The 13,572-nt window shown below is 41.7% G+C and overlaps 1 protein-coding gene across 6 annotated transcripts in view; it reads right to left on the minus strand.

Annotated features, from left to right (window-relative positions):
* Positions 1–7,105: 7,105 nt before the first annotated feature.
* PTPRM (protein tyrosine phosphatase receptor type M) overlaps positions 7,106–13,572 on the minus strand; it is a 443,671-nt gene continuing 437,204 nt past the window's right edge. For all 6 annotated transcript variants that reach the window (XM_050971530.1, XM_050971533.1, XM_050971531.1 and 3 more), the window contains 2 exons: positions 13,256–13,391; positions 7,106–8,988 (listed from right to left, as the gene is read on the minus strand). In XM_050971530.1, the coding sequence (XP_050827487.1) occupies positions 8,935–8,988; positions 13,256–13,391 (190 nt within the window). In that variant the 3' untranslated portion in view covers positions 7,106–8,934. The remainder of the gene's footprint in view (positions 8,989–13,255; positions 13,392–13,572) is intronic.

A 13,572-nucleotide genomic window follows, 5' to 3' on the forward strand; every position in this document is an offset into this window, starting at 1 on the left:
TGTAGCCATTTATCAGTTGTAAAGGGAAGACACTGCTCTTGCCCAACCATTTCTAGAAAGTAAAAACACCCTAACCTTGGTATGTTTGACACAGCTGATTGTGGAAAATGACACTGCAATATTGTTCTGACTGCTTGCTAACAAGAAGTATTTAGTAGTCTTATGTTCAAGGTTGGACTAAATTATATCTCCATTGTCCAGAAGAAATGTAACATATGAATTTGTAGTTGTATTAGCTGTGCCAGCTATGCAAGGGTATCCAAGTTTTCCTAAGACTCTCAGCTAAATGGAAATCCCATGCAATAAGTACATGTATTGCAAGAGAGCATTCTCAGCAGAGGTCCTGGGAAGGGAGAGAATCCTCTATTTAAAAACACGGAAGGTAAACACCACCCAAAGCAATACAACTCTTTCCACCTTCATCAGATGTTGCCCTGTCCCCAGCTGAACTGCTGACAGATGGTGGGATGGCAAACAGGAGAGCAATGCTGCCAGCAGGCATGAGAGCCTTCACTGGAGGACATGGGTTTGGCAAAGCTGCCTGTCAAACCAGCCACAGGATGACGACAGACTGATCCTTAAGTGTTGTCAGATACCCAGAATGGGGGTCAGAATGATTTGGCAAGAGGGAAGGTTGGCAATGGGAAGGGAGGAAGGAAGAGAGGAGTGCCAACAGAAGGAGAGAGAAGCTCTATTGGACCAGCAGGCTTTGTCATCTGATAGAAAGACAGTGCATTTTAATATATCAAAAGCTTTCATTTACTAAATCAAAGGCTTTTATTCAAATCAATTACAGCAGCACTCATTGCTGGGCCCTTTTGGCTGTCAGGTCGAGCTGTGGCCCCATGCAAGGCTGTCAAAAGAAGGCAGAAGACAGACTGATGTTGCATTTCATTGTTGATTGTCATTGGAACAGATACGGATTTGTACATGTGCTATTTTCTTGCTAGGTCTCAACAGAGGTTAGTACAGTCAGGCTTGAAGAACCAGGATGTGAAAAGTACCTAGTCTGGGTGATGGGATTGTATTTGCTTGTATTTTGCTCATATCCTACCAAGGAAAAAACCCAACCTGAATAAAATGAAGAAAAAGCATTGCAAGCCATTGGCAGATGGTTTTTTAACAGTGCTGTCTCTATAGATTTGCTCAAAATCTGGTTTTCAGATTTAGACTGTAGTAATTCCAAAACACAGGGCTGCAATCCATGACTGCAATTCAGTGTGGATGAATCTGTGCTGATCTCTGTAACAGCAAAGCTACATTTTGGTTTATGTGGTGTGTAATACTGAATAAATTCCTGTCCATGTCCAACAAAGGTCATGTCCCTCATGACTGGGTGTGCAAGAGTTTCCCAGGCATTCCCACCTATGGAGAGCACTGAGATAATGAAATCTTCAAGGACCAACATAAAATGTCATCCTACTTCTCATGTGGCAAGGCAGTAACTATATTTCACTCCCAAGACTTTTCATCCCCAAGGTTTATATTGTAGGCTGATATATACCGTATAAATCAGAATTTCAAGAGGACACAACAGCAGGTTAGTTCTCCATGCATTCAGCTCAACTTTTAAGGGTTACAAATACAGGGTGTAATGAGATTGCATAAATACCAGGGTCTCTTCAGAGGCTGTCATTGTTAACCTCATGTGTGAAGTATGTGATCCAGCATGGTGCTCACCCCGCTGAGTAATCTGAAGGTAATAGTTTCTGGAGGAGCAACTCATCAGGGTCAAATGCCACCTCCTTGTACAGTGTCTGCAGTTGTGCAGCCTGGAAGCTCTCAGGAAGGGCTCTGCCCACTTGTAACATTCATTCATGGCATAGCAAAAGCACTGGCAGAGGGGTTTTTGTCATAGTAAGTGCTGGTTATAGACATTGCTTAAAATGGACTGAATACCGTACAGATAGAGAGGGCCAAATGCCAGCCCCAGATTTTCTGCCACACACAACTTCCATGTTTTTATCACTTTGACTGAGTGGGCCAATCTGCTCCATCTATTCAGGTTCATTTTTAAAATGTGCTCTTAATGACATACATCATGTGCTTGAGCACCTCAGCAACCCAATTCATGTTATGACAAGTAAGCTGCTATGTAAAGTTTTTTGTGGAAGCATATTTTTGTGTGAGACTGATGTTTGTAGACCTTAGTCCTATGAACTTTTATGTGCTGTGGTGGACTGACACCAGCCAGCAGTTAAGTCTCCACAGAGACACTTGTACAGTCCTTCCAGAGAACAGCAAGAACAGAAGCATGGTAAATATGTGGGTTGAGATAAAAAAAGAGTTCAAGAAGTGAAGGGAAGTGGAAGAAGAAAGAGGGAAAAGGCCCCACACAATTAATGCAAAAGCATTTACTCAGCACCTCCCACAGACAGACCAATGCCCAGCCAGTCTCCTAGCAATTGCTTCCCCCTCCTCCATCCCCCTTTTGTTGCTGAGTGTGATGATGTGTTGCATGGGACATCCCGTCTTTGGTCAGTGGAGCTCATCTTTCCCAGCCATGTTCCCTCCCACTCTGACTGCTCCTGATCACCCCCAGGCTACTTGCTGGAGTAGTGGCAGAGTGAGAACCAGAGAAGGTCTTGATGTTGTGAAAACACTGATCAGCAATAGCTAAAATATTGGTGTGCTATCAACACTGCTTTATCACAAGTACAAAACACAACACCATATGGGCTGCTAGGAGGAAAATTAACTTCATCCCAAACAGACTCAATATAGCATCATGACAGGACATGCACAAGGACTGATGAACTCATATATGCATAATGTGTGTGAGTATCAGATTGATTTTTTTGTGTACGTTGGACTAGACAAGAGGATATTAATGTAAATGTGTGTAGGACTGGGAGTTCTGATTGCATTTGCTCAGGCCTGGCAGCAGTATTAATGCATGTGTAGCATGAAAGACACTTAGGCTTTAATTGTGACCCCCGAGCACATCATCACAAAAACCCTCAATTGCTAGAAATATCACAACTGTAGAGATACAATTAAAAATCTTCTAGCTGCTACTAAAAACACATCAATACAAGGGTTTCAGAAGTAAAAATACACTGCTTGGAAAGACTGTCAGTGAACGTGAGATATTAATCTCCCCTGCCATGTTCCCCCAGACAAGCTACAGCAAGTATCATTCTCACTCTTCATATTCAAGGCTCCCCTTTCCTTTTCCTTTGTGCATTGAATCCTACTAGCAATATTAAAAAATAAAAATCATGGCAGAATATTTGTAGACCCCAGCATGCACCCCCCCCCCCCCCAGCCTCAAATCTTCCTTCCACCTCTCTCAGGTCTGAGAAAGAACAGCACATGCTGTGGTGATGGGACTGGAAGGGCAGTGGGAGCACCAGAGGGCACTGCATCTTCCAGGAGGGCTCCTGGAGCTGGAGATGTGACAGCCTTGCCCCAAGAGTAGGTGAAAACCTGGAGAGACAGACTGGAGCAAGTGTGGGCAGCAGGAAGTGGCTTTCACGCTTGAAGCAGATCACGTGAGTCTGGCGAAAGAACCAGGGCAGGAGCTGCCTTGTCAGCATTCCACAGAGAAGTCTGCATGGAAATAGCAGCAGGAGTGAGGAAGGCATTTTGCTGCTGCTGTTTTTTGTAATTTGCAAAGGGTTAGAAAAGTTTTTCCATTAAAGTGGGCTGCGATGCTGAAGGGGGATGCTGGCTGCTAAGCAGGATGTGCAGAACAATCTCCCTCATGCCAGTGGTGTATGGAAAGGTCCCACAGGCAGAGCATGGGAATGGCTGAGGCAATGCAGGTGCACCCATCAGTTTATTATTTCACCATATAGACAAGGTCTAAGCTACAAAAACCAACCAAATGGGCTCAAATTAGAAATGGCATTATTCATTCTTTTCACATGGTCTGTTGGGTTTTACTGGTAGTGTGCCCCAAAACTGGTAGTGGTCATTGTCTTCCCTAACAAGCATCACACCTACGATATAATTTTTTTTTTTTTCCTAATTAAATTTTTCTTTTAGTAAAGCCCCGTGTCTGGCATGAGATATAGGATGCATGAGATTTTGTAGGGCAAGGCTCCAAGCTGATAAATGAGTGTAAAGCCAACAATAAATCCAAAATGAGACGATGCATCATTCTGTTACAGTGATCTGTGTGTATAACTTGCTTCCTCTGAAGGCTAATGCACAAATGTTTTAAGAAGTTACTTTGGGAGGCAGAGCAACCCAATAACTTTTGAATCAAAAAACTAATGAGGCTGTAAAACCTCAAGTAAACTTTAGATTTACTTACTTTCCTTGAGTCAGTCTTGATATGGGGGAGGGGGCAGGGGGAGAAGAGGCAAGACTCAAAACAACCACAGAAGGAGACACAGCAGATAATCCTGCTCAGTTTTGGAGTGAGTAATGCCAAAAGCTTTATGTTTGCTACTGCCATTACAGCTTCCCCAAGCCTTCCCAAAGGAAAAGGCTTGGAATAGCTGTTGCTGGAAGTGTCAAATTATCTCCATTGGCACACCTCAAAGAACAAAAGTCTGTTTGTGTCTTTGCTACATGTTATTAAAGAACTGTGAAGGGGCTCATACAGAAAGCAGCTGGATCTGGGGACAGACCCACATACAATGAAATAAAGAGAAAACATTTCAGAGATATCAAAGATGAGCCAGAACCAGATAAAGGAGATACCCAAAATGAAGATGGGCTTGATGATGCACTACACCTTCAGATCAAGTCTTTGTGGCACAGACACTTTTTTGAAACACACTATGTAGAGATGGGTAAGATGTTTTTTCTATTTTTTTTTTTATTTTTCATCTTACTAGCTATAGACCTTAAGTTGTTAATACTCCATGAAGGTATCCTGCCAGGGACAGACTAATTTTGCTGACAAAGCAGCCCTGGAAGGTGTCAGGAGTATTGCTGTTATCAAGATACAGATTACCTGCATGCCATCACCTCTCTCACCATCCCCACTGCCGCTCTTTTGGAATAGCTTAAATAAAATCACCTACCTTATGTCCTGGAGAGATATGAGTTGGGTGATACAACAAATGGCAAACCATTCCAAGTATCTCTTGATTCATTTATATACCTCTTATATACTGGGTATACTGGGCACTGAAGAAAGCATCCCTTCCTCTGTTCCACACTGGGACTGATGTCTTCCAAAGTTCTGCAGCTCTGCTGGGCCTGTGTTTATGTAACTTTCTTCTGAAAAGGGAGGCTGGGTTATGAACACTTAACATGGCTATCACTGCTGTTTGTTTTGTCTCCTCTAAAATGCCACCCTCCAGATAACTTTCAGAGTTCTGGAATATCAGCCCCTCATGTTCATCATGTCTTCTTTCTCATCCTTTCTGATTCCTTTTATTTTCTCCATTCCTAACTCCTGAATGAATGGTGTGGGTTGAAATGCACTAGTCCAACCCTGCTGCCATGGGCAGGAACACCTTCCACTAGATACAAATTGCATCCAACACATCCTTGAATGTTTCCAGGAATGGGCATCTACCACCTCTCTGGGCAACTCGTTTCAGCATTTTCCCATCCTCACTGGAAAAAATTTCTTCCATCTAATCTAAATAGTCCCTCTTTTAGTTTAAAACCATTACCCTCCCATCCTATTGCAACAGGCCCTGCTACAAAGTCTGTCACCATCTTTCCTGCAGACTGCCCTGAAGTACTGGAAGGCAGCAATGAGGTCTCCATGGAGCCTTCCCTTCTCCAGAGAACAACCCCAGCTCCCTCAGCCTTTTCTTATCAGAGAGGTGCTCCAACCATGTGATCAGCTTCATCTGAAGTCCTCATCTGTTTTTCTTTTAGGCAAAATATTTTGTTGCCTAAGCCTGGATTCTTGTTTAATTTGTATGGATTGATAGCTGTAGTATGAGAGTGAGCACACAAAGCTGCTTGATGTGCTTTCTTTGGCTGGCTCCAGTTTTATGGCACTGAAGTTCTCAGAATGCCTTTTGGAAGAACATCATGAAGTTTGCAGAATGCCTTTTGGAACAACATCAGACAGACTCTACGACATAAACTCTATGTCAGAAGAACTAGTGAAAAAAAAAGACTAACATCAGTAAAACAATACGAAACACTGCAGAACTCTTTCCTCCTCATCTCTTTTGACCCCTTGCCCCAGCCCCCCAAGGCCAACCTGTGCAAAGTATGTCTGCACGAGTGCAGCAGCTGAAATAATGTCTGGTTGACACTGGCAATCTCTGTCCTCGGGAGAGAAATCCATGATTCTTGCTGCATTTCACATTTGGGATCTCACTGCCAGCATCACCTTCTGTCCAAGGGTTCCTTTGGCACACATATCTTACTTATGCTTTTTGAAACACTGGATGTGTCCATGCATATTTCAATGGATAGATCACAGAACACAACTTTTTATGGTCCCATAACTATTACAAAGAAGCGTGCTTGGCTGGCATACCTGGCCTGTCAAGCTGGTTGTGAGGAATATGATGTTGGAGGTTTGGATTTTGTTTCTGAACACTAGGGTTTGAAAATGAGTAACAGCACATTCGGCAACAGGCTGAAATGCTACAAGGTTCATCTAAAGACCATCATTCTTCTCAGGACTGGGACTGTATTTCCCAAGTTTTTCAGTGCCACTGTTCAATTTATAGCAATGGCCTGTACCTGCCAGCTACACTTTAAAAGAGATGCTTTCCAGATGCAGAGCAAACCTGTCTTTGTGTCTTCAGATCTAAATTTCAGAGTGGTTTTGAACTGGGAGTTGACAAGCTGTGAGTCATTCTGTCCAAGCTGGATCTGTTAGATTTAGAGCTTCTCAAAATGCATCAGGTTGACTGATACATTTATATAGATACTGCCCCCATTCCAGACAGCTTAGCAGGATCATTTAAGAGCTGAAATACTGTGCAGTCGGCCACATCCTTGAACTGGGTTTCCCATAAAGCTTTGGAGGTATTGAGCAGTTGCTCTGCCTGCAATGTCTCCTTGAAACTTCTGGGTGAGAAAATGTTCTGTGGTTCCAGCAGATGGCTCAGCAAGCCATTGCTGACTCATTCCCCCTTTTTGCTGCTTTGTTGCTGCAACAAAAGCAATTCCCAGCATATTCAGACACTGGTCAGTGCTTTGTAGAAAGGAGAACAATCCAGACACCATGGAAGATCAGTACAGCCATTCTCAGGAGCTTTAATTATGTAAACCAGTCCACTGACAACAGCTCTAGTAACAGAGCACTTTCACAATTATTTGAGTAACTTCCCCACCAGCCATTCTAGTATGGGTGTCTTTAACATCTCTAACAGAAGGAAGTAGATCCCCCTCACAGCAGTCATACATCTCAAGAACAAGAGCACCACCACCCCTCCCAGAGCAGCAGCAGGCACAGAGGGAATGGCAGAGAATGCCCAGGGCTGCAGAGGGCTGCTGTGCAAGACCAAGTACTACCAGCACAGCACCATCTCTTCTTCAGAGCAGGGCACCTTTCAGGTTCTGCATTTGTGCATTTTTAAGCATACAATTCACCTCTTTCATATACTGGCACAGTGTATCTTACTCCACTCTGGTGAGCTGCATTCAGCACCAGGGATCCCAGCAAAGGCCATGAGAATTTGGTTTGTTCAGCCTGGAGAAGAGAAGGCTTCAGGGTGACCTAATTGCAACCCTTCAGTACCTGAAGGGAGCCTACAAGACAGATGGAGATAGACTCTTTACAAGAGGTTGTAGTGACAGGACAAGAGGGAATGGATTAAAACTGAGAAAGAGCTGATTTAGAATAGATGTTAGGAAGAATTTTTCACTTTCAGAGCGGTGAGGCACTGGAACAGGTTGCCCAGAGAAGCTGTGGATGCCCCATCCCTGAAAGTGTTCAAGGCCAGGCTGGATGGGGCTTTGAACAACCTGGTCTAGAGAAGGGTGTCCCAGCCCATGGCAGGCAGGGCTGGAACTAGATGATCTTTAAGGTCCCTTCCAAACCAAACCGTTCCATCATTCTGTGATTCTATGACCTTGCTATTGGCTGGACCAACACTGGATCACACAATAAACACTCACTGGAGGTAGCTCAGTATTTACTAGATTTAATCTAGAAAAGAGGCTTAGTTGGAGGCACTCAGATGCCAAGAGATATTAAATTAAACAAAATTTTATCATGTATGTAATTATTTATTGAGCTGAGAATCCATACAAGGTAAACAAATGTTTACACTATCATACAGTAAGCATTTCCAGGGCTTAATAAAAATGATTGTCACTCACTGTGCTTCACCAAAAAAAATCATTTTAATGAATAAATAATTTGATGAAATCAAAAAATATTTACAATATAAACAAATGAAAAAGCTTTGGATATATTAATCTGAGCATCCTGTCTTTTGCATTTTTTAACTGCATTTCTATCAAGATTCTCTCTATGAAATGGTACAAAGTGGATAGAAATTACAACTCAACAAAGTTATCATGATTTGGTACATGTCTTTCTGTTAGTTCAGATAAGCTACATATGATTTGTTTATTATGCACGTGTTAGAATACAAATATAACTAAAATCATATATTATCAAAATGCCAGACAGCATTCTCCACAGAACAGAAATGTACACTAGGCTGTGACAATGACTGAGAATCACAGGCAACGAAATGTAACAGAAAAAGTACAAATTCCTTCATAAGAATATAATTGTGCTCTCTTATTTACCAGAGGACTATGCTGCTTCACCACATCGATGGCTGAGCATGAGTAAGGTGTTCAAGGACTGCCACGTGGTTCAGTGCAGGCTCACAGGGGTGCCAAGCAGCAGCTTCGGAGTGGGAATCGGGCAGTGCAAGCGGTTTTATAAACATCTTTTGGGGCTCTTAAAAAGAGCCAATTATACAAAGCAGTAGAAGCATAACACTGAGAAGTCTTCATCTCATTTACACAGACATCATGAAGTGACTTGCTTTGTTTGTGATAGTGAAAGGAGGAGCTCTGTCTGTGCTGTTTAGACAATCAGCCAGAATTCAAGTATTCTAAAGCCACTTCGTAGCAGAATTTGTATTGATCCTGAAAAATCAAAAGGAAACCACAAAGTCAGTTATTGAAGAAACTTAATTAAAGGGGTCAATATTTCTCTCCTGTTAAAATTATTTACTATCAGCTGTTGTCAGTGGGAACCAGTTTGCAAATCCAATTTATGTTCAGATAAGAAAATCTTTATATTAACCAGACAATAGACACGATACATAGTAACTTATGCTACCGTTCATGTTAGATGAGTGTTTAGCTGCTGTAATACACTTGTATGAGAAAAACTGACTGCACATAAGCAAACTGACTTGCAACCCTTCTGTCATCTGTGAAAATGCTCATGTAGCACTTTATTGGAGAATTGGAGTTATTGAAATTCCTCCCTGGAAATGTTTATCTTAAAATAGACCCAGTGTTTAGTACTTCCCAGACTGCAACTTTTATTTTAATGTCATTCAGATGCTGCATTTCAGGGCAAGAGTACTCACTGCTGGTCCTCTATCTGCAGCCCAGACCCAAACCAGTAGCCTTGTGAGATGGGGCCTGAGCTAAATAATTTGGATTAATTCCAATTAATTTTTAGAAACTGCCAGTGTTGGTCAAGTTAGCCTGGGTAACAGAGGAACTGTAAAGAGGCTAAGTTTTCAGGTTCCAGCCCTGTGCTTCAAACACAGACCTGCTGGTTTTATTTGTAGCTGCTTGGAAACAGAGCAAGTCCCAGGGAAATAAATCCCCTTCCTGAGGGATGTAAACCCACTCTGCATCTTAGGGGACAAAAGTTCATGTCTTGGCCCCTTTCACATCTTCAGTGGAATGGAGAGGACAGGTTTGACTGACCTTTGTCCACCCTGAAACTTTTAAATGGTGCAGTCACTGATGACTTCCCAGTTTTATGTCCATACATACCCCTCTCCTGTTTCCATTCTTGCTACTCACAATACTCAGAAATACTACAAATATTTAAATGAAAGAAAAGCTGAAAGAAATAGTTAAGTGAGGGTTCCCTGAATCTAAGGGCTCTGGCTTCTGAAAATTCAATTTGGAAACACTTGCCAGTTTCAGAACTATTTCTGTTACTGAAATGCCTCTTTTGCTTATGCACTTTATTTGATTAATAAAGGATAACTAAGCACATATTGACATTTAGGAGCAACAACAGATTTAATGAGCTGACTGCACTCAGCCTTGCCCAACATCACGAGTAGTAAGATCTTCAGGTATATTCTCTTTTCCCTGAAGCAAACATTTTAAAGGATTAAATCTTTTGGCCTGTACTTGTGATTTTGGGTCACATTTCAGCTGAGAAGAGAGTCTACTTTACATGCAAAAGACCCTATACTATTAATAAAATCAAAAAGCTATTAACAAGCATGGATCATTTAGAAGTTCTTTTGCTGGGAAATGTCATGTCATAAGATGACAAGTCTTAGGTGCACATACAGCCTAAGTGATGAGTGAGTTGTATGAGAGGGTTTAAAGTCCTGCAAGGTTCCATAAACTGCTTGTGTCTTCTTCAGAATGAGAAAAGAATAACAAAAAAGAAGAAAGGAAAGAACAGAGTATTATGTAAATCCCTTTTCTGTTTTCATTGCATATATGTTTCCAAATAAATGGAAATTGTTCTATAACTACATAACAGATCAAAACAAGAGATCAGCCACTCATCCATTTCCACTCTTCCATGCTCATTTTGTGCTGATTTACTGATCTAGCAGAATAACTGTCATTTTCAGTAAGCTGAATACCTGTCTTCAAGAACAGACATACCTTATTTCCCACTGTGTTCACTCACTAGTGCCCTTTATACATTTTTATTATTCACTTGATGGTGGATATTAAAAGTCTCCTGAGACTAGCTAGCTTCAGAGAGGTATATTTAAATTTATTTTCTAGGACACCTGTGGGTAGGCCCAATAACATTTATCACCAAATGCTTTGGGCATTCCATAATAGATATTTTGCAATATCATGATAGCTGAAAAAAATGATTAGATTTCCATACTGTAGGGATGTGGCATTTAGATTTTTACACTTGGAGGAAAGCCCAATGATTCAGTGAAATTAAGAGATGAATCTCTAAGTATGGATGGTAAAGACTGACTTTTATGTAGTCAGAAAGTGCATGACATGTATTGATAAAGCAGTCTTAAAACAGTTTTTTGTGAAACAATGTAATGATTTTGAGCGTTTTCTCTTTTACCATAAAATTTTACAAGGTACATGAATGTTACTGTTCTTCTTTTTCCAGTAGAGAAACTGAGGCAAAGACACATTAATATAAGAAAAGTCATAAAGGATAAAGTCAGTAACAAGATCAGGAAAAGAACTCAAGTCTCCCAATTCCCTTTACCATGAAGCAATCTACATGGAAACTGAGACCTGGCTAATTCAAATATTTGCTCCTATGAGGTGGCAGACCACAACTGAAGAGGTGTCATTCTAACTCTGCTCAGTCAGTGCATTATGTGATAATGGGAAAAATCTTGGTTGTCCCTTGCCTTTATTCCTCTGTCTGTAAAAATAAGGAAAACAATACTGATCTCTTTCACCAGTGCTTTGAAATTTCCTAATATAAAAAGGCCCTACAAGGCCTTTCTATGCCTTCCAGACATTCCCAATACCACTCTGAATTTACTAAAAGGTATTTTTTATTTAAAATAACACATTTAGCTTTTTTGATTAAAAAAATTCTCTGCTGAAAAATGGAGACAACTGCCTGACAAATCTATACCCGGAGAACTGTCACAAATGGGAATTTATAGCGAGCATTTTCTTTAACTGTACTTCTACACTGGTAATTTTCATTTTATTTCTATCAAATAAATGAATAAGAGATCAGAGAGTTCTGTGGGCTTAAACTCTAGGAGGATAAAGAACAGCAGGCCTGCCAAATCCCTGTATAAACTATACTACATGAATGAAGCAGAAGGACATTTTTCTTAATATCTAGGAAATAAAAATGTACGGTTCTCACCATGATGATTCTTCTCCTGAGGATATAAACTAGAGGAAAAGAATCCAATCAAGTTGCTCCCTCCCATCACCATGGAAGTTTGATAGTTTCTCACTGACATAACGCTCACAGTTCCACACTGCTGGCCCTGTGGTGCTGCTCACTAACTCCCTCCTGGCTTTGCACAGCTGACAACATCTGGTCTTTTTCCAAGTGCCTGGCCAGAGCTAGGCCTAGGGGAGGGTTTGGGACTTTAGAGGCAGGCTAGGAGAGAGCACTGTGATGGGGAATGCAGTGGGAGCCACTCTCCCGCAGGAGAGAGGAGGCACAGCCATCCATGTGGTGGGGAGGTGGATATCCCCCACCACCTGCCTTCACCTGTGTCTGAAAGCCTCCCTCTTTCTGCCTATTCTCCAGTGTGTGCCACACTCAGCTCATCTAAGGGGGTCCTCTCCTAAAATTGCAATAGGTTGGACCAGCTCAGTGAGATGTCTCCTGTCTCACCCTGGGCATGCTATAGAAGAGCTGCTGAAATGACCCCAACTGGCTTAACCAGAGCTTGCAACATTGGCTCAGATTGGGTTAACATCCCTGAAAGTGCCCAGATGCTGCTTCCTCCCGCCTGTGGTACTAAATCAAATGCAGCTGCCTCTTAAGCAGCCACCTCTGCAGCAGGATGTTGTAAAAGTGTCTTTTATAGCCCAGGCTTCAGAACACGGCATCAAGCTACACCCATCTCCAAGCACAAAACTACACACTGGAGTGTAAGAACCTGCTGGTTTAAGCTGTTCTGCAGCTCTTCTGGCACAGCAGCTGGCACTTCAGCAGTTCTCCATTTAGGAAAAAAGCTCATAAAACACTCTCTAGGAAAATAATTGCACATGGCCCCTTGTTTCTGAACTTCTTTAATCTTTCTGTGAGATAGAGCAACCATAATTAAATGCAATATTCTGGATGTCAAACTGAAATTCATGGCTTTGATAAATATTAGGCGATTAAGCTATTTATAAAATATATAATTTGAAAATCTGGCATTTAATTTTACATAACTATTATTTCTACCATGCAAGTGCTGCTCTCCACTTGGTTCAGCCTGCTAGAAAAGAAAATTAATAAGGATGTTCATCTGAAAGTTTTAAACTCTTAAAAAATTCAAACGAACAGAGACAAAGTCTCCTTGGGAAGAAAGCAATGTAAAAATACTCTTACAAGTGAAGTGACTTCATTATCCCCTTTGAAAATGACTCTCTTGCTTTGTGAACAACTCCCACTGCAAATCCTGGAAATCTTACTGACTCTTCTGAGAAAAAGAACATTTTCTATTTAATGGTGCAGTTAAAAAGCTCCTACCAGAAGGTCCACCATGTTAGGCTTATTATTCCTCAGTGTCTTCACAGCATGGAATACGTCAACAGCCCTCTGATGTCGAAGCATTTCACAAACAATACTGATTGCACAAAAGGTCCCACTGCGGCCACCTCCATTCCTGCAGTGAAAGTGATGAAACGGCTCAGTTACAATGGACTCTGTGTCACAAGTTTGCACAGCAACAGGGATGGCTCCAGAAGGCAGGAGCTCCAGCAGGGAGAAACCACAGAACATTCCTGGCCCCAAAGGCTGCCCAACTCCAGGCAAAACATGATTTTTAATTGGAATGGGCATGCTGA

The sequence above is a fragment of the Serinus canaria genome, chromosome 2 (assembly GCF_022539315.1).
Source record: "Serinus canaria isolate serCan28SL12 chromosome 2, serCan2020, whole genome shotgun sequence".
Lineage (NCBI taxonomy): Eukaryota > Metazoa > Chordata > Aves > Passeriformes > Fringillidae > Serinus > Serinus canaria.